This window comes from Engraulis encrasicolus, chromosome 22 (assembly GCF_034702125.1).
Source record: "Engraulis encrasicolus isolate BLACKSEA-1 chromosome 22, IST_EnEncr_1.0, whole genome shotgun sequence".
NCBI classification, from domain to species: domain Eukaryota; kingdom Metazoa; phylum Chordata; class Actinopteri; order Clupeiformes; family Engraulidae; genus Engraulis; species Engraulis encrasicolus.
The window spans coordinates 15,406,134-15,426,008 of NC_085878.1; the positions used below are offsets into that span (position 1 = coordinate 15,406,134).

At 42.5% G+C, this 19,875-nt stretch overlaps 3 protein-coding genes across 4 annotated transcripts; 2 read left to right on the forward strand and 1 right to left on the reverse strand.

Moving 5' to 3' along the window:
- The first annotated feature begins 89 nt into the window (after positions 1–89).
- On the forward strand, positions 90–3,080 carry LOC134438599 (gamma-aminobutyric acid receptor-associated protein-like 2). The gene is made up of 4 exons (XM_063188197.1): positions 90–284; positions 1,584–1,639; positions 1,782–1,954; positions 2,849–3,080. Exons 1-4 carry the CDS (start codon positions 251–253, stop codon positions 2,937–2,939), a joined length of 354 nt encoding a protein of 117 aa, XP_063044267.1. The 5' UTR covers positions 90–250; the 3' UTR covers positions 2,940–3,080.
- Positions 3,081–4,086: 1,006 nt separating this feature from the next.
- On the forward strand, positions 4,087–13,506 carry kiaa0895l. Of its 2 annotated transcripts, XM_063188190.1 has the most exons (7): positions 4,091–4,520; positions 5,477–6,281; positions 6,691–6,834; positions 7,875–8,007; positions 9,719–10,024; positions 10,551–10,648; positions 10,746–13,506. In XM_063188190.1, exons 2-7 carry the CDS (start codon positions 5,514–5,516, stop codon positions 10,905–10,907), a joined length of 1,611 nt encoding a protein of 536 aa, XP_063044260.1. In that variant the 5' UTR covers positions 4,091–4,520; positions 5,477–5,513; the 3' UTR covers positions 10,908–13,506. The 2 variants fall into 2 exon arrangements, with proteins under 2 accessions (XP_063044261.1, XP_063044260.1); XM_063188191.1 differs by lacking the exons at positions 10,551–10,648; positions 10,746–13,506 and adding an exon at positions 10,315–10,544 and having other exon boundaries at positions 4,087–4,520.
- A 206-nt stretch (positions 13,507–13,712) lies between these two features.
- Positions 13,713–19,803, reverse strand: csnk2a2a (casein kinase 2, alpha prime polypeptide a). Its single transcript, XM_063188195.1, has 12 exons — positions 18,708–19,803; positions 17,521–17,632; positions 17,320–17,421; positions 17,019–17,069; positions 16,860–16,919; positions 16,595–16,678; positions 16,054–16,164; positions 15,742–15,843; positions 15,389–15,489; positions 15,030–15,178; positions 14,565–14,645; positions 13,713–14,452 (listed from the first exon to the last, which is right to left on the reverse strand). The coding sequence occupies exons 1-11, from the start codon at positions 18,809–18,811 to the stop codon at positions 14,572–14,574; spliced, it is 1,050 nt and encodes a 349-aa protein (XP_063044265.1). The 5' UTR covers positions 18,812–19,803; the 3' UTR covers positions 13,713–14,452; positions 14,565–14,571.
- Positions 19,804–19,875: the final 72 nt, after the last annotated feature.

Genomic DNA, 19,875 nt, shown 5'->3' on the forward strand with positions numbered 1-19,875 from the left:
AAACAAGACGTTTGCCTACGTAACGCATCTCAACAAACACCCTCCTATTTGGGAAGGCCGAATGGTATAGTCCTATTATGACGCCCCATTCTGGGTTGGTCTGGGCGAAGGAGGAGGCCTATTTACTTACCTTGTTTATGTCGATGTTCGTAGTTTGTTTACAGTAAAGTAAAACATTCTCTCTGACTTCGAGGCCTGCAAAGGACACATTTTTATCCAATTATTGCGCGACAGAGAAAAAGCCGCAAACATGAAATGGATGTTTAAAGAGGACCATTCTCTTGGTGAGCTGTTTACTATGGATTATTGTTCACATGATACATGTCTGACGTAGAGCCCAGCTGTGCTGGTGAAAACTTAAACTAAATAATGATTGAGAATAGACAAGACGTTTTATTTCCGAGCAGGGTGGGTAGGTCCGTCCTGGACAGTTGCCTGCGGAATACGACACCGTTTACTCTGTTGACTAACGATCAGCTGTGCTAGTTTGTAGCAGGTTACATTTTGTTATTTTGCATTGGTTATGCTTATTTGTCGCTCTGTATGATATGAACAGAATGTCCTTCTGGGGTTTACTATGACATATTCATATTTGGCTATAGGCCTACACTAAACAGTTACCACTGGGTATTGTGAAAAGTTGATATTTCGCAATGGTGTAGGATTCTCCACAACCATAGGCTATGCCAAACTATCACACCACCAGTTAAAACTTATTGGCTTGCAACAACTCTGAGAACAAATGCACCCCTTGTGATTGACAACAGTGGGGTAGGCCCTGTCAAAAAATGCCCGTCGACTGAAGGTTTTGCATCGAGTTAAACTGGTGCAATCGAAAGCAAAACTGACCACCAAATAATCCCTATTGTCTTCGAGAAATATGTCACCGTCCATGTTCCTACTAAGCTGTGCTTCATTGTCTATTTTGGATACTTCTCCAGTTAGATTTTGGCTGTTAGCTTAAGTTGCGCAGGATATAGATTTCGGATAACTTTTTATAAAACGCAGAGTCATCATGTGTTCACAATAACAACACCAGCCGTCGTCACACTTAGCTACGACAACAAACTTGAGTTTTTGGAGTAGCCCTCGGGCGTCAGAAGTAAACTCATGCCACCCAGTGGTGTTATTGGCCTACCTCTTATGGTAACTTGCCCGCTACAGAGTTTGGTGACTTGGAACCAGACCAAGTCCCTCATCAGCCTACCACTGTCAGCTTATGTAAAGGGTCAGTGTCAAGAGTCACTGTACATTTTGCAGAGTTAATTAAACACTTAGAGAGTCCAATGTAACACTCTCCTCCTAGTTGGCCCCATTATCTACACTATTCACAAGTTAGGGATGTTTAGTTCCCAGGATAAATGTCAGAATGAACCTTAAAAGTAGTACTAGTTGTCACAGTACCCGGTACTTACTTTACACTAATTCACTTTCTCATCTTTTAGCGGAAGCCAAATGTCCCTAACATTTGGTGAACCCCGAAAGTGTTACATTCACACTGCACAACTAAGGAATTATAGGCCTATGTATGGATTGTCTTTGGTGTGTCTATCTTATGGTCTGTTTGTCATTAACCTCTACAGAGCACCGAAGTGTAGAATCAGCAAAAATTCGCAACAAATACCCTGACAGGGTTCCGGTGAGTAAATAAACAACAATAATAAATAGCAAAAAGACTGATGTTACAATATATAAATAAACCGCAGGATTGTTTGTGTCTCTACTGCTTTGCCTGTGTTTTGGTCTCTTTGCCTTAAACATCCCTTTAAACTCTTTTACAGGTGATTGTAGAAAAAGTATCTGGATCCCAGATAGTGGATATTGACAAGCGTAAATACTTAGTGCCCTCTGACATCACGGTGGCTCAGTTCATGTGGATCATTAGGAAACGAATTCAGCTGCCCTCGGAAAAAGCTATCTTCCTCTTCGTGGACAAGACTGTGCCGCAGTCCAGGTGATTGACTGCTAGTGACGAGGACAATTTCAGATAAACCATTAATTAAGAGAGATTGATCAATGAAGTCGGTCATGCACACAGGAATGGGAGTATCACTGTGCATCGAAGTGGACAAGCTTGTGAATGGGGCTCTACAATTCGTAGAACACCTAATTTTATTGAATCTAATCTTTACTATTTAGTACCTTAGAACAGGGATAGGCAACTGGAGGCCCATGGGTCACATGCGGCCCGCCTCCTCACTCATTGGGGCCCGTAGACAAAATATAATACAGGGGTGATAGTGAAAAAAAATCCTGAGCCTGAACTTTTCCCCCTGCTCTAACGACGACGACAAGATACTGCATAGTGACACAACGTAGGCCTATTTTGACACATTATTCAAACATTTAATAGCCTGTGTATGACCATTATTCAAGCCTGATAGTAGAAGAAAACCCTGAACCTGTAACACTTTCTGAGATAAGAATAACCTAATGGCTAATTATTATCAATGTTTTTATTTTTGCAAACTCTGTCAAGCCTGAAATCAGGCATGGAGCCTGAATACTATCAGCCCTGTATAATTACAAAAAAGACATTTTTTTTTAAAACCAATCTGTTGTAATTATACAGTTGGCTGATAGAGAACACTCCTATTCCTTCCAAACAATATCGACAGTCAGTGAGCAACCAACTGAACCCTCAAACTCTCCCGAGTTACAGTCAAATTTGTGGTCATGTGGCCCTCCGATTGTGGCTATGAAAAAATGTGGCCCTCCTCATCATCCCTGCCTTAGAAGGTTAAAAATTGTTCTACAAAAAAGTGCAATAAGTTTAAAGTAGGTTACAGTGTAGTACCTCAATTTCTCTTTTTACTGCATTTAACATGTTATATGTGTTTTATTGCAGCATAACAATGGGACAGCTGTACGACAAGGAGAAAGATGAAGATGGCTTTTTATACGTGGCTTACAGTGGCGAGAACACCTTTGGCTTTTAAAACACTTGCCTACACCTAGCGATACCTAGCCATCAGCCCGAATCCTCAAACTCAACGATCAAGAAATGTGCTGTGCGAAAAGGATGAAAATGAAGCGGTGACGATAAAGATAGTGAATGTGGATGCACCCAGTTGTTTCAACCTTGTTTGTGTGTTGAATTTTTTTGCATTTTGACATTCAGTTTTGAAAGAAGAATGTTTTTGTTTGTTTGCGTGTAAATAATTTGTAATTTTTGGTTGGAAGTGCTTTCTTTACATGTGTCATTGATTATGTACAAATATTTTGTTTGATATTTTGTGGTCTTCGTTTAATATAATATTTAAAACAAAATATTTTAACAATAATGGATATATAGCCAGTCAATAAAAATCTCAGATTCTCTGGATGTTTTACTGTGGTCAGACTTGTGAATTGGAGATACATACTTTTCAAACTCTTCTAAAAATATGATTGTGTTATCGTTACATGTATAATTACATTGTATTGTAATTACACAGGATTTATTAGATAATTTTATTTAAAGCAATGCACTGCAATGGAGTATAAGGCTGGAGGAGAAGGGACTGATTCAGGGAGGAAAAACATTCCTGTGTGAAAGACATGCACTCAACTCACAATTACTTCAAAAGGGAATCAATGCAGAGGAGCCAAATGTGGAAATCTTCAAGAAGGCCACAGTTACATGTGGGGAAGGCAGTTAAAATAATAATTCAGTTTTGAAAGAAACTAATTTGTGCATCTGAATACGCGTGTATTAAATTATTGCTGTGGTTGCTGTTATTATTATTATTAGTAGCCTAGTAGTGAAATAGCCGTGTTGTTATTATTTAGTTATTATGTAGCAGTATGAAATAGCAGGGAAAGGAAAATATTGTTGCATGCCTTGGTGATTTCACATGATGACCATCAGTGTATCAACCCCAATCATTTGACAGGCCTAGGCTATTGTAATGTCAAGAGTCTGTGACACACCTTGGAATCATGTGATGCTATCATGTCACCAATATACCACTTGCCTTTATTAATATAGGACTATGTTTTATTGTTTTAACATCAACTCGTAATTTCACTCATGAGCAATGAAAGGTTTTGTGCTGAAAAACGTCTCCAAAAAAAAGGAATAAGGTAGAAAATATGTCTCAATCGGAATTCTGACATAGCCTATGGCGCTCATGGCATCAGATTCACAGTGATACTCTAATGCTCGTTTCAATAGTAGGCCTAGACAACAAGGCGCAGCCCTAGGCTAAATTCTGTTGAAATGTTTGTTTTGGGGTCATTGTGTTGTGTGTGCCGGTGAAATTGTGCGTGCTCACGCAACAAACGTCTGCGCAATAGGTCATTTTGCTGCGCCGGACCGCTCCAACGCGTCACTTTCCAACACCGTATTCGGGTTGCCTGCCGCCGAGTCTACCGCCCATAGAAAATCCCTGCCGTATATGTACCGTTAGCTTCCAAATAATAAGGGGATCTACCCACCGGAAGTCTGTCCTCCATTTGTAGAGAAGACCAGGCAATAGTAATGGGACACTATGAATGAAAACACACTCCAAGGTGCTCGTTCCCAAGAACGCTGCATGGTAAGTAAACACCTTTCCCTTTTGCCGTAATAATCCGCGATTCCAACATCTTAATTCGCACGAGAAAGCTGGTGTCAAGCGTCAGCTACTTCACTGATTTGCTAAAGCGCTTCCTCCGAGGACACGTTCCTCATTGTTCACCAAAAATATCAAGTAAATAAATGAAGAAAAAAAGATCACTTGAGTTTAAATACAGAATATCGCCTGTTGCCATTGTCTTCAATATGGAGATATTAATTGTGGGGAAGATTAGCTGTTTGAACTGCTGTTTGAAACCCTGCATGGCTTACCTCGCCCTTTTTTCATATTAACCGCCTTGATAAACACATTGGCGTCTTACTTTTAGGCTGTTGCTTATTTTGGCCAATTTGTTTGCGATATTCTACTACGTGTTAATCTCACAATGCAACAGTTTGTAATTGACTATATTCTGCGTGGGCCAATGGGATACATTGTTGCCAACCGTGAAGTGTCATGTTCACATGGATACAGGTAGCCCACATACTGACAAACTTAACCTTCAAAACAAACAGGTTTAGCCAGGTCTATTACAAGTATACAATTGTTCACGGGACTAAGACCCAGTCCTCAAAAGAATTGGCCCTAAATAATTGTGTGTGAAAGACTTGCTTAAATAGCCTATTGTTCAATATCATCAATAGGCCTAATAGGTAGTCGACACATATGGAGAAGGTGCTGTGTACGTATATCCTTGAGACCTTTACCCCATGGACTATTGATCACTGTGGTGCCACTTATCTAGTTCATGCCTGAGTATCTTTGCAACTGGTAAATTAGTGTCTATGAAAACTCAGTTTTGAATTGTGAGCACAAATAAAGAAGTAAAATGTGTATTTTTGCTCTTGTAAGAAACTCACCAAGTAGCTTTAAAAAATAGTTTTTCCACTAGCTGTTTGATTGCCCAACCATGGAGTAATGCTATTCAAACCATACAGGTGTGCAGCATTCACTGAATGAGCCGTTGATGTTGCAATGGTGCTGGACCTGGGGGCTAATTGCATGGAGCAGCCAGAAGGGGTGGGTGCAGTCACGAACAGCACCGATGGAATAGACCAAGAAGCCAAGCCCGAAAAGGGCAAACCCCTCAGAACCAGAGCCAGGACCAGCAGCATCACCCAACGGGATCGCCTGTCCCACAATGGACTGCAGGCCAAAAGTAGCACTGGTGCGGGCAGCTCTGCGGATGATGCAGAGCGCAAGCCAGGTGGAGGGGAAGCTGTGGTTCGCCGGGGCAAAGCGGAGGACGCGCAGGGCTCGGGTAGGAGAGCCAGTTTGCGGAGGCCACTTAGTCTGGAGGTCACCCCGTTGCGCTCCAGAAGCAGCCAGTCCACAGAGAGGAGGATCTTGCAGCCGCCATGGCGGAGTGGAGCCCCCTCCCCACCCATGCGCAGCCTGACGAGCCCCAGCCTGGGGCCCGAGGGCTGGATGCGCCGCAGTGAAAGCACCTGCACCATGAATACCCCGGTGACGCCCAGGCCCAACAAGGGGCGCATTCGTCCAGCCACATCCCTGCCTCACATCGCCCGGCTGGGCGGCCTTAAGCCCATGCCTATGTCCACGCCCCCGTCTCCCAGGGTCCCCTGTCTACTGGTGGCACTGCGACCCATTAACCTGGACCAAGAGCGGCAGATGTTTTTCGAATCGGACTACAAGTACGAGCCCCAGTTTGAGTACGTCTCACCTGAGCCAGTGAGTGTCCTGGAGAAGTACAAGGAAGGTTCCGGTCTGTTCCTTTCCCAGGTATGTCGCCTCTCACAGCAGCATGCCATCCGTTTTAGTTTTACCTGTCAGTAGTGTGGAAAGAAAATGCTGTCACTCACACACATTACGTAAAATGACACATACCTTATAAAAGAGCATATTACATTCTTCCAAAAGCTTGTAGCAACATGCATTTTTTGTTTTTAAATTGGCAAAGTATTACCAGTATTTTTTCGGGTGTGATGGCCTATTGGCTCAGTCACTTCTTGCATTTAGAATTCCTTAAATCCATCTGTATCTAACCTTTGGTTAAGTTCCTGCTCTTAAAAGCTTCTTTAAAAAACTATTCTTGTGATGTAGTATTTTTAAGCATTGCTCATCACTTTGGAAGAAGTGTATCACCAGTTTGTTTCCCTTTTTATGTCTGCACTCATTTCTTTAACTGCAGGCGGTGGGCATTATGGAGTGTGTTCTGAGGAAGTTTGGAACCTATGAGAACTTTGAAGAAGTCACAGGGGGTAGTGTGCTCCCAAAAAGTCGAGTTTGGGCAGCGGCACGCAAATACTTGCAGAAGGAAGGATGTGTTGGAGAGGTCAGTATTCCCCCCCATTTACATTTTCAAATTTTCTACAAATGTGTCATGGAATAAAAACACAGTATATCCTCCTTGCTCCTGTGCTTCACAATGCGGTGAATCATGGCAGAGGATTTTGTTCAAGCAAAAAAGGAAGTTCACTGGAGCAGCTCCGATGCAGAAGTCTTATTTTATTAACCCTCCTGTTATCCTCAGATTTAGGTTGCATCCGTGATCCTTGGGGTCATTTTGACCCCAGCCACTTAAATGTCTACAAAATCAGTAGAAACAAAAACTTTTGCACCGGTTTATGCCTCAGATATTTACTGTTGCTCTGTTGGGGACATAAAAAGCCCTTTAGATAAGTCCTAGCAACCCCACACACAGCCCACACACCAAAAAAACTAATCCATGACTAGGAGAAAATGTGCAACAACTGCCCAAAAGTTGCCTTGAATTAGTTTTGGCCCTCGTCCACATCATACTTATTGTTAGTTATCAGAGCCCTAAATAAAGCAAAATATTCTGTTCTAAATAACTTATGTTCATGTATTTTATATAATCTACGCAGATTGGAACATGTATTAGCAAAATATGGATGCTCATTGTATGTTTAATACACTTAAAATAATTTGGGGTCAAATTGACCCCAAGGAACACAGATGTAACCAAAACGTGTACAGCACTTAGGGAAAACATTGTTGTGGAAATTCACTTTTTTCACATTGACCCCATATATTTAGGAAAAGTCATCAAAGATGAAGCAAAAGAATTATGTACTTCATGTATTTTTCAGACGTCAAACATTGAATTGGGTCAAATAGACCCCACAGATAACAGGAGGGTTAAGTTAAGGGGCTAAAACCTAAAGTTTCAGCGTGTTGCCATGTCGTCATCAAAGTCTGACTGTTTTATGTGGCAAGATGTCTGGCACGTAGCAGTGGCACTTCAATCAAGTTTCTGCACTGCATCAAGTTTCTGAACTTCCAACTTGTTTCTACAAGTGTATTTGTTTGATAGCATGTCCATGTGTCCTCATTTCATGTATCTGCCTGTAGGTGGTTGTGTGCCTCTCTGACGAGCTCCTGTCCCAGGCCGTGATGATGGTGGAGAGCTGTCGGCCAACTCTCACCATCAACCTGCAGGGGGCCCGCCAGCACTGGCTAGAGGGGATGCTGAGACACGAGATCGGTACGCTACTGCCTGTTGTCTTTTGGTTAATGATGAAGAATATACGGTAACTGGAGGTTAAATTGGGATTTGGTATGTGTGGAGGGGCGCTGGTCTGGGCAAAAAAAGGCAATTAAAAGGTGTGGAAAAAGTGGATGTATTATGATGCAGTATGAACACTGTGCTGGGGTTCAGCTCCAGGCAGTCCTTGCCCAGTTGAAATGCCTATGGTTAATGATGAAGGGTACAACTCCCTATGGTTAATGATGAAGGGTACAACTCCCTATGGTTAATGATGAAGGATACAACTCCCTATGGTAAATGATGAAGGATACAACTCCCTATGGCTAATGATGAAGGGTACAACTCCCTATGGTTAATGATGAAGGGTATAACAAGGGGTTTTCCTATGTGTGGAGGGACTCTGATCTGAGGTGGTGTAAAGTCTTTTTTGTATTTGGAAATGTGTAAACAAGGCAGTGTTACAAGGCAGTATGACCAATGTGCAGAGGCTCAGCTCTGGCCCATTTATAGCTGCCTATAGTTGATTTTTATTTTTTGTGTGGCTTTTTTGCCTTTATTTTGATAGGACAGTGAAGCAGTGACAGAAAGCGAGTTGGGAGAGAAAGACGGGGAAGGGTCGTCAAAGGACTCAAGCAGGAGTTGAACCCGGGTCAGCCTCGTAGTAGACGAGTGCCCTACCGTTAGTTAGCACCACAGTAGGGCCAAGCTGCCTAAGGTTAATGGTGAAAAGTACAACTGCCTACTGTATGGTTGTTGATGACCACATATCGGTATTATCAGAGACAGTCTATTGTGTTAGAACTAAGAAAATCTTTGGTATTATGAGTTTAAATGCCCTGGGTTAGTTATGAGCTTCACGATGCTTAGTGATTATTGATAGGAAGAGTGAAATTGTCTATAGCTAATGATGTAATAATGTAATTACCCATGCTTAATTGATTTCACAGGAGTACTGATTACGTAGGGTTTAATGGTGACTTCATACTAGTATTGCGAGCATACCTGCCAGTCACTTCATACATACAACAGTTTTGATATAATTGCCTATGGTTAACTAAAACCAGCTTAACACTAAAAATGGCTTCACATTAGTTACAATAATAAATATTCATCAAGGTCATGGTGTAAATAATGCAAGCTCTTTGTCACTGCTGTGACAGCCCAAACAAGCTCCCAGTCGACAACATGATTTTTATTATTTCATAAATTTTATTAGAGTCTGTATTGGTTGGTGTGAACCACATTATTTCCCCATTGTAATTGTTTTGCAAGACTGGGAGTAATAAATTACACTTAATATATCTGACAGAGTTGTGCTAAGGTGTAATTTTTCACAGAAACAAGATCATCATTGCGATGTTGTTCTACCTCAGGAGGAAATGTAGCAAACCCAATTACTTACTAGCCTACTGTAATAACCAATCGGAAATTCTATAGATGTTTATTTCAATCCATGTGTAGTAGACGGGATGTTTCAGGTTATAATCCTTCTTAATCTTCAGTTCTTTCTTTCTCTCTAATTAGATGAAATGTTGCAGTAAGTTAGTACAATGTGTATATATATGTGTATTTATAATGTACAGGTGGAGTACAGCCTTACGTAAATCTATTCTTCCAGCTACAGCATAAGCAGTCTTAACAGGTGACACATTTACCATCAGGTTTTCTCTGTTGACACTCTGTTTGACAAGGCGTTGTCTCTTTGAAGGTACTCACTACTTGCGCGGAGTCAACAACAACCTCCAGCCTTGGAGCACGGCTGTGGGCCGAAAGAAATTTGGCCTGAAGCCTGCCAACCCCACGGAGGAGGGCCTTGCCAGTATACACAGCGTGTTGCTACGGAAACAGCCGTACCTGTGGCGCGCCGCTCTGCTCTACTACACGGTGTACCACGCTGCCAACATGAGCTTCAGTCAGCTCTTCGGCCACATTGCCCGCTTCGTCCAGAACCCCGCCGTGCGCTGGGAGTACTGCCTCCGTGCCAAGAGGGGACAAACAGATACCTCCCAACCAGGTCTGTGTGGCGCGCGTGTGGGCCACGAAGGTATCCCAAGTGGGCCCTGAAATCATATTTTAAAAGTCTCTAAACTAAATAATATTTCTGTGTGTATTGCTGATGATTATTTGTTTTGAGTTGTATTGCTTATTGTCAGATAGGCCGCGGACATTTGTGAAAATTACATGTGGGTCCCAACTAGTTGGAAAAGGTTGGGAGCCACTGCCCTATGTGCCAGGCTAAAGCTCAGCTAATTTATGAGGGAGCAGTGAATATGCTGTTTTTGTGTTGGTGGTTGTTGGCTGTAGCGAAGGGGAGTAGTTGCCCCGTTCGGACTTGAACCTGGAACTTCAGGGGTACAAAATTGGTGCTCTGACCTACACCAAAGAGCGAGACTCGTTGGCATGACAGGTAGAGCACTCTAGTGATGGTCACCTAATCATAATGATATTGTGGTCAAACCTTGTTTGACACTAAACCATTTGGAAATGTGTCTTGAGATAACTTGACTGAAGATGATAGCAAGTCCTTTTGCTCTCCACAGGCTGCTTCAGTAAGGATCAAGTTTATCTTGATGGAATCCTCAGGATTTTGCGACACAGAAGAAACATTGACTTCAAGATGTTGACTTCTCTTGGCAAGGTCAGTTGCTGTAGGGCCCTCCTCACAATATTGTGGGAACTTTTAAAGTTCTTCGTCCAATGGTTTTGGTGATGAGATGTCATTTTTGTCTTCACAGGTATCTTATGAAGATGTGGACAGACTTCGACATCTGGCAATCCTCCACAGAACCAGAATTCCTCATTTTATGCAGGACGAGGAGCGCTACCTTCAGCACCTCGACTATATCGTCGAGGTCAACGAGCTGAATGACACAGAGCTCCAGAGTCTTGTACCATAGGTCTTTTCCCCAAAAGGCCTCAGAAGAACCATAGACTGTGGGTGGTGACAGGGGCCAAGGATTTTAACTCGAAGGACCAGGACACCTGGACTGGGGCCATACCACTTTACTGCGATCTCATTAGAAGTAGGCTTGGACTCATAGACACCTACATGGCATTATCATCATCATCATACCACTATATCGTTGCAAGAAAGGAAAAAAAAGTCTTAAACCTCCGCAACTACTTGTCCCACTGATTGTTTGTTTACTATTGCAGTGAAATGAAGAGCAGATTGTAATGCAAAACCCCATGGTAAGTATTAAAAGGGTTCAAAAAGATTTTCTTGCAACGAACGGTATCACCACACCCTTCATTGGGGGTCATATCGTTATCATATTACATAGTCAAAATCGGTGATTATTATACTATAATGAGGGAACTATGATTAGCCTTACTTGACAGAAATGCACAATCTACTGGGGAAAGCGATCAGGAATTTTTACTGTTGACGGTCCATATTTTAGTGGCACAATTAGTAAATTTGGGGGAGAAACGTGTATAGCACTTCAGTGCAATTTGGATCTGCTAATTATTCCAGGGGTTATAATCTGAAGTTTTAGGGGCCATCTCCCAAGGAGTATGAATCATATCACCCCAGTATGATGCATTATCAACAGGTGGCCTTGAATTGGGGGAAACTGAGTAAGTGTGTTCTATTCTGTGTTATTGCATGGTTTACCTTAAAAGGTAACGTTTTTAACTAAGATAGGTAGTATTTCAAAAGGAGGGACCGAGCACACACCCGTGGCTCTGTACTTAAGCCGTGTACTCTTTGAAGGCAATGCATTTTAATGTATCTTCTGAAATGCCTGTCACAATATTGCTACTGCTTTTGTCAACATTTCAAGATAACCATGTTCTGCATATTTATGCAAGTACTTTGTTTTATATTTATTTCCGTGTTTACTTTGGAAACGAATGTTACTGGTGTTAGCTTTATATCTCCCATTTTGGAGAAGTTCATGGTTTCAAGCCTTAGTATTATGAGCAGATTAAGGGCACCAAGGATGACTCTTCACAGCAGAAATTTCGGTATCTTTCACCACGTTTAGGCGTTAAAACACGTGGCAGATGCTAAGATTGTCTCTCACACCAAAAAGTGCCATTGACAATATGTCTCCTCTTGATATTTACCGTATACATTGTAGCAGCAGCTGAACACGGCAGCCTTTTTATATACACGACACTGACTACAGTATTCTGACCTGTTCAAAGGCATTAGATTTTACTTGATTCAGACTGCCACGCACTGCACACGTGTGTAGTCTGCTGAGTGATGATCAGAGAAGACGTGGGGCAGTTTGCTTCCAGAGCAACCTTGGTGGACTTTAACATTGGCATTATACGTAGGTAGACTGTGAGTCATCCAAGCAGACCTGTTACTGCTGCGTTTAAAGATGCAGAACAGCTAAAAAGCAAGTGCTCTCCATAGCTCCCTCACGGCTGTTATTTTGTACCTTTATTTTTTATTATTTTATTAAAAAGCTTGATTGTTTTTTATTAGCAAGGGGGGATGTTTACGGCAAAAGAGGCTCAGTGACAAACATGGTTTTCATAATTAATTAGTATCTTTATCAGTGTTTAAGATACTAAGGAGCTTATTGGTTATTAAAGAATGTGAAAAGCCCTGGGGTGCTGTACTAACAGGTTTAACCAGGTTATATCACTTAACCACCTTTGCTGTAAACCTCCCCCTCTGTTCAGCTAGACTCAAGTGTACCAAGCTCAGGGCTAGCGAGCGAGATATCATTGCCAGGTACCTTGGCGAAGGCACCAGGCTCATGTGTAGTGGCTACCATTAGTGTTAGTGCACACAAACACACCTGTAAAACACACTCCTCTGTATTGTCAAGTTATCCACACACTGCACGAAAATTGCACATTTTGTGTTTGATGTGATAAGCTGGAATTTCCAGTGTATTTATTAAACGACTACACCCAATTTGTCACCACCTGCTCAAGAGTGTCATCAGTTGGAGAATGTGCGTTCTTCATACATGAGCTTTTTTTCCCATATCCACTGGCAGCAGGTTAACGCCATCACATATATATATTTTTTAAAATAACAAAACAAAGAGAAAGTTAAACAATAGATTTGTTCTGATCTTCACTGAAAAATAAGCATGGTGTGTCTTCTCGTTTCATTAGACTCTTATTACACATTTATTTGGTATTGAACAAGGTTTCTTTTCCCAGAATTTATTAGAGCACATTTTTCAATAACTAGGACTGATGAACTAAAATGAATGCAACTCTTTTAGGTTGGCTGCAACACGCCACTGGGTAACCAAACCAATCCGAAACAGCAAGTCAATAATAAAAAATAAAAAGAGAACCTGCATGTTTACCTTGCAGTATTTTGCATTTGTTCAGCTATTTCATTGTAACAATACAGGAAAAAAACAGAGATCCTTTTTTTTTGACACTAAAAAGAGATAGCTCACATTCTTACACTTTTAGGCAAAGGTAGAAATTGGTAACGGACCCTTGCAAGGCAAAATTATACGACTGCAAGGTAGACACGCTTCTGGAGCCAAAAACAAGGATTCACAAGAGTCGTCCTTCCCCCTGATACCATGATTACCATATAAATACATAGTTATAGACATTTCATCAATAGTGTGACAAACATTACATAATGCACTTTAATATACTTCTTAAACATCATAATATATGCAATGTCATTTCGGAGGCTTTTGTTGCAGTATAAATAATGGCATCCCTGCACTATAGTAATGTAATGAGGACATACATACAACAAATAAAATAAAATTTATTTATTCTCATTGATAGTAATTCTCAATTCAACCATAGCAGAAAAAAAAATTCTCCATGCCACTCGACACTACAGCTTCGGATTCTGACCTCATATCAGCAGATTAGAACCCCGTCCAGCAAAAACCCCATTGGCACTGCTAGGACTGATCCCTCTTGAGATACGCAGACCCAATGCAAGGGGGGAAAGAGCAGGCATTCTTTCCTCCTGTGTCTGCCAAGCTTATTTTAAAACAGGGAGGGTAAGGTAAAAGAGGGGAGCGTGATCGGGATGGGGGCTCAGTGTGTTCTTTTACAAAACTTTTTTTCCCTCTCCTTTTTCCCCTCTAACTAAAAACAAAAGGAGTGGTTGGACCAGGGGGTCAGGTTGAGGGTGGTGGGGTGGTTGGGGTCTACTGTAGTTTGGACTGTTCCTGCTGGGAGCCTAGAGCAGCGGGTAGACAGTGTGTGTTTTTTGTCTGTGTGTGTTTGAGTGTGTGTTGTATATGTGCGTGGTTGGTTGAGTATGTGTGCAGAGGAGACGGGATTTTGCCAGTGTAATGCGCAAAATGGATGCGTGTCTTCGTTCTGTACATGTCCCGTGTGCTGGATTGACCTTTTTGTTTTCTTGTTCCAGTAAAAGTGTTCTCCTGAGGGGGCAGAGAAAACTCTGCCACCAAAAAAGCTTCAAGAGTTGAGGTAAAAACAAAAAAAGACAAAAAAGAATCATTATAAACCGGGGTGTTTCCTAGGGGAAGAGAAAGAGACACCAAAGCACGTGGTGAGTATTGAAAACCAATAAAACACAAGAGAAACAGTGACACAGACGCAGAGAGATGATGACAGAGAAATTGAGATACCTGCTCATCATGTTGCATTGGAGCCACTTATTGCAAGAGTGCTGTCTGTGTTGGAGAGTGACTGTCCCTTCAGCACAGGATCTGTCGAGGAAGACCACAGTTCATCACATACCAGTTTAACATTACTCTGCAATCTTGCTGAAGCAGTATAATGCACTGCATTAAGGTCACGTTGGCAGTTGGCACTACACTGAACCATGCATTTAAGCGATGTAAGGTATCTAATGTACAGACCGTCTATCAATATTCCATTACAAATGTGCTACTGTGTGTGAAAACAGAGAGCTGCTTTTAGAACGAGCAACTGTGAGTGGGGCTAACCAAATATTGCAACCACATTTACACCATGTTAACAGTCACACAGCACAGTTTGAAATAAGGAAGAATAACAATACAAAGCAAAAAGAGAATCATAGCCATATTTATGACCATGAGAAGATGGAAGCAGAGAAAAAGATGTCTTACAGAAGTAAGGATGCTCCATGGCTTCGCCAGCAGTGAGCCTCTGCTGATGGTCGTAGCGCAGAAGCTTGTCCAACAGATCCAGGGCTTCGGGGCTTACTAGGTGCTGGTTCTCCTGTTGAACAAACTGGTCCCAGCGTTTGCGAGTCTGCCTGTAAAGGAGCCACCACAATACAAAAAGGCCCTGTTAGTTTTTTGACAGCTAAGTGTTGGATGTAAGCTCAACCACAATTCTCCACCTCATGAGGAAAGCAATGTACTAAACAACCTGAATGTGCAGAACTGGGGAAAGTATTGACCCACATCTACCCGAATATGTGAAAGTTAATTCCCCCTTTGAACTTGACAAACTTGATACTCACTGGCCAAGCAGGTCTTTGAAGCGAGTGTCCAGTTCAATGTGGTACTTTTGCAGGTAGTCGTAGAGCTCCTCTGTCCCCAGGACCTTGGCTATGCGGACAAGCTGCAAAGAAACAAGGGCTCAGTCAAGCTCAAGAAGACACATTCCACATATTAAAAAAAAATTATTTACACTCAACAATCTCTTAAAATATTGCAGTACCGATACATTTCTTATAGTCAAGTCTAAATATAGGCTTTTAACGGCATATATGCCTTTAGAAAGATATTTAAACCTAACAGCATTTTAGCATCCCAAAACAGAAGAGAATTAGACTATTGCATTATACACAAAGCACAATGGCTTCAAAAATACCTGGTCATAGTTGTCCTGTCCGTGGAAAAAGGGCTCTTTCTGGAAAATCATACTGGCCAGCATGCAGCCAAGGCTCCACATGTCCAAACTGTAGTCGTACATCTGATAAGGAAGAGGAGAGCAGAGCAGAGGAGTAAGAGACAACCGTGTAAGACCATACTCGTACATCTGATAACGTGGAGAAGAGCAGAGCGGTAAGACAAGACGGCCGCGACAGACAACTCCACTCAGTAGTTCAAATCATTACAAAGGGGGGAACAGAATACTGTGGTTGCAAGTGGTGTGAACGTTAGAGAAAGTCTGTTGTCTCACCTGATAGTCCACCAGCAGCTCTGGTCCCTTGTATGACCTGGATGCCACCCTGACATTGTACTCCTGGGCCGGGTGGTAGAACTCCGCCAAGCCCCAGTCAATGAGGCGCAACTGTTGCCAAACACACACACACACCATAAGTTGACAGCAAGACATCCCCCCAAAACACTGGCACGCCAACTCAAAGCAATAAATGAACATGCTGAACGATGCACAGCCTGACCATCTGGTGAGTTTCAGAGCATTTTCCCCCCGCTTTCTTGAAGCCAATAGGATAAAGCCTTTGCTGTTAGGTTAAAGAATACATTGAGCAGCGAGAGCTAGCCTCTGTCTCCTGTTTCAGCGCTGTTGTTACGGTTTATTTGTGAACAGAAATCCGTTTAGGCAGATCGAATGCCCGGCGTGGAGATCTGATACTGTGCAGTGGCCATTTCAACACCACCACGGCGGCTCTTCACTTCTGCCCTCACACACAAACACACACACACACACACACGTCAGCTGTCAGTGTAAAAATAATTTGAGAACGAGAGCGAGGCACCTTTCTCATTTGGTGGTCTATCATCACATTGTGTGGCTTGACGTCCCGATGCATGATCCCCATGCTGTGACAGTAGTCCAGAGCCTGCCATATACATACAGAAACACACAACACAATCACAAATGGGTCAAACTACATACAAACGTGAGTTGAGTATTTTGATTGGACCCATGCCATACAGTCACAATGCATCAAATATTGGACATATATTGCATCAGACACAAAAGTAGGTCAAATATTTTGAGTGAAAACACTTTCTCCAAACCTTAAGCAGCTCGTATAGGTAGAAACGTATATCAAAATCTGTTAGCCTCTGGTACAAATCCTGTAAATGACAAAAGAGCAAAGATTATGAACTGAGAACATATAAAAAGTAATTCATTCACAAACTGAGCCAATCTGTCACACATAACCAAACTTTTACCTTGAAATCTGTGTTATTGATGCATTCGAAGACCAGCGCTGGTGTCCTAGACTGCAGAAAGAACACACAGAGATAATTACCTAAGTTACTACTACACAATATAACTTATTGTTGAGACTCACAGATAAAACCTGGGTGGTGCACCAGAGTGTTTATCTAGTTGTTAGGGCTACATATTTCTCACACATGAGTAAAATAGAATGGAATTGTGCAAACAGCTGACTCCTGTTACAACACATGGTGAAAGAATGACCCCAAAGAGTAGGCATGGTGAGCGAAAGGGCCGAGCCCAAGCACATACCACGGGATCCTTCACTGTGTCTACCAGCCGGATGATGTTGGTGCCTCCTTTGAGATTCTCTAGGATTTTGATCTCACGTTTGATCTTCTTCTTCTTCACAGGCTAAAGGGGATTTAAGTGGCCAGTTAGACACTCAGTTAACGCAAGAGCTATACAGTAGAAAAGAAGCCAATACTGAAGCAAACAGGGACTTGGCTTTACCTTGAGAATTTTGACAACCACCCTTTCATTGCTGTTGACATTGATGGCTTCGAAAACTTCACTGTACTTTCCTCTGCCAAGTTTACGCACAAGCTGATAGTCATCCTGGTTGCTGAGAAGAATAGGAAAACACATGAGGGTACTTCAATCAACTGCTACGGCACAGCTGCAACATTGTATTACAGTCAACACACAGACAAATGTTTAATCAAGAAAAATAATCACAACATAGGGCTAGGCTCGTTTTACAGTCACAACAATGATCTGAAGCCAATACAGTACATTTCAACAACAAACAATTATTAACTACTTTAGGACACACAGACTAGGCAAGAAACCTCCTATGTAACATCATTTGATCAAGTTTAAGTTGATGCATAATCAGATCAGATCACCAATGCACGGAATGCATAGATTGAGAGGGACTATTCCATTTGTTGCTTGAAGCTTCAGCTCTGAAAGGAGCCTAATCTGAGAAGCTTGTGCTGGAATGCAGAGATAGCATAGTCACAGACATGATTCCACATATGATGGAACCTGCCTTCCCTGAATCGTAACATTTTCAATGGATCAGCAGGTTTCAAACACGTGAAAGTGACAATGTCTTTGACAAATGCTTCTCTTGCTTGAACCCTTCACATTCTGGAACTTCTTGGCCATCTAAGTGAAACTGTCAAAGAAAGTTATAGCAAACTGCGCACCCAGCATTATGGAATGTTGAACTGCTGGGAGGAAAAAATGTAGGCCTCTACCACAACAGAGCAAAAAACAATCTCAGTTGAAGACGCGTTATGCCTTTTCTGCAACCCCTGGCAAAGGTGGAACTGGCATATTGAGTACAGTTAATTAACGTGATGCTATGTGATGGTGGGTGATAATCATTTGAGGCGTGGCAGTTGAAAAAAAAGGCTCGGTGGACCACTCGATGCTGAATGATTGACGGAATAGCTGGGAGGGGAGTGGGGGAGGCGTCCCTCACGGTCTCCACATTGCTGACGGTATGCAGTTGTTGTAGCCTGTGATATGGGCTTCTTTACTGTACAGCCATCTCAGAGGATTGTGGCACAGTGCATTCGATGAAAATGTATGACCATGATCCCTGTCGACCAAATTTAATCCGATTGCCAATCTGATTTGAACGAGCCTCCAGCGCAATGATGGGCCAAAGCAAAACAGTAAATTCTTACCTCCAGCTCGGGACATGAGCTTCGTAGTCCCAGTACTCTTTGCTCTTCAGCTTGTTGACATCGGCATACACCCGTGCTTTGCTACCGGCCGTTGGACCGGGCATGGCGGGCTTCCACAATCGATCTGTCCGAGACCCCCCTACCGCAAGACTCTTATCCGTATACCTAAAGGCAGAACACCTACTCTCGGGTGTCCAGACTTCAGCTATGTCAGTGTAGGAGTTCCTCACGACAAATTTCGTCCGTGGTTGGTGGCTGAACAGAAGTGGCCACCGCAAACACTCATTAGAGCTAGCAGTGCGGATTGTCAGTACAACGATGAGCGAGTGTCCAAGCTTGCTGAACAGGCTGTTTGGCGTAATGTGGAGAGCCAGTTTAAACGAGGCGTTGGTGGGAAAGAGAAATAACGTTAATATGATGAGGTAGAAGTAAAATATTCTGTGCAGAAGGGATTCAATCGCGACTAAAATCTTGATCGTTTAAAAAAATAAATAGCTGAAGTCGGGGCACAATATATGGGCAACGGAGTATTTTTGTGGTCTCCACTTTCAACCTATACTAGCTTTACTAGCTGGCTAACTACATTAGTCAGCGACCCGCGAACCAGTGTGGGGGAATGCAAACGGAAGAGACTGGTTTGCGGGCAATGTAGACCTTCGCTAACGATGGAAACGCAAGGCCCGTTGGAACAAGATTCAGATGAAGCTACAAGGCTAACTCATATAAAGGCCAAATAAAACACGATACAATGTAAATCGGGTAAGCATTAATTACAAAGCATACTGACCGCACATATTGTCCACTGTGGCATGATCGTCCCGTTGCAGACGAACATTAACGTAGAAGAAAAATACTGTTGGCTTGCTTTACGATAAGAAGCTAACGTTAGCTAGCAAACTCGCCCTATGTTTAACGGAACGCTAGCTACGCGCAAAGACTATCGCACAAAACACCAATTTGCGCCAAAATAATCACTTCCCTGTCGGTGTGTTCAAGTCCCCAGGGAAGCCCCTGGTATCGCTAAAATAAAGGGGTGTGGGGATCCCCTTACTGGAATCCCCTTCGGTTCATTCTTCAATGCTACGAGTGTTTGCGGGGACAGCGTTAGCTAGTCAGCTAACTAATTCAGTGAGGGGCTGGAACCAATATGTCCAGGGAACCAGCAGTC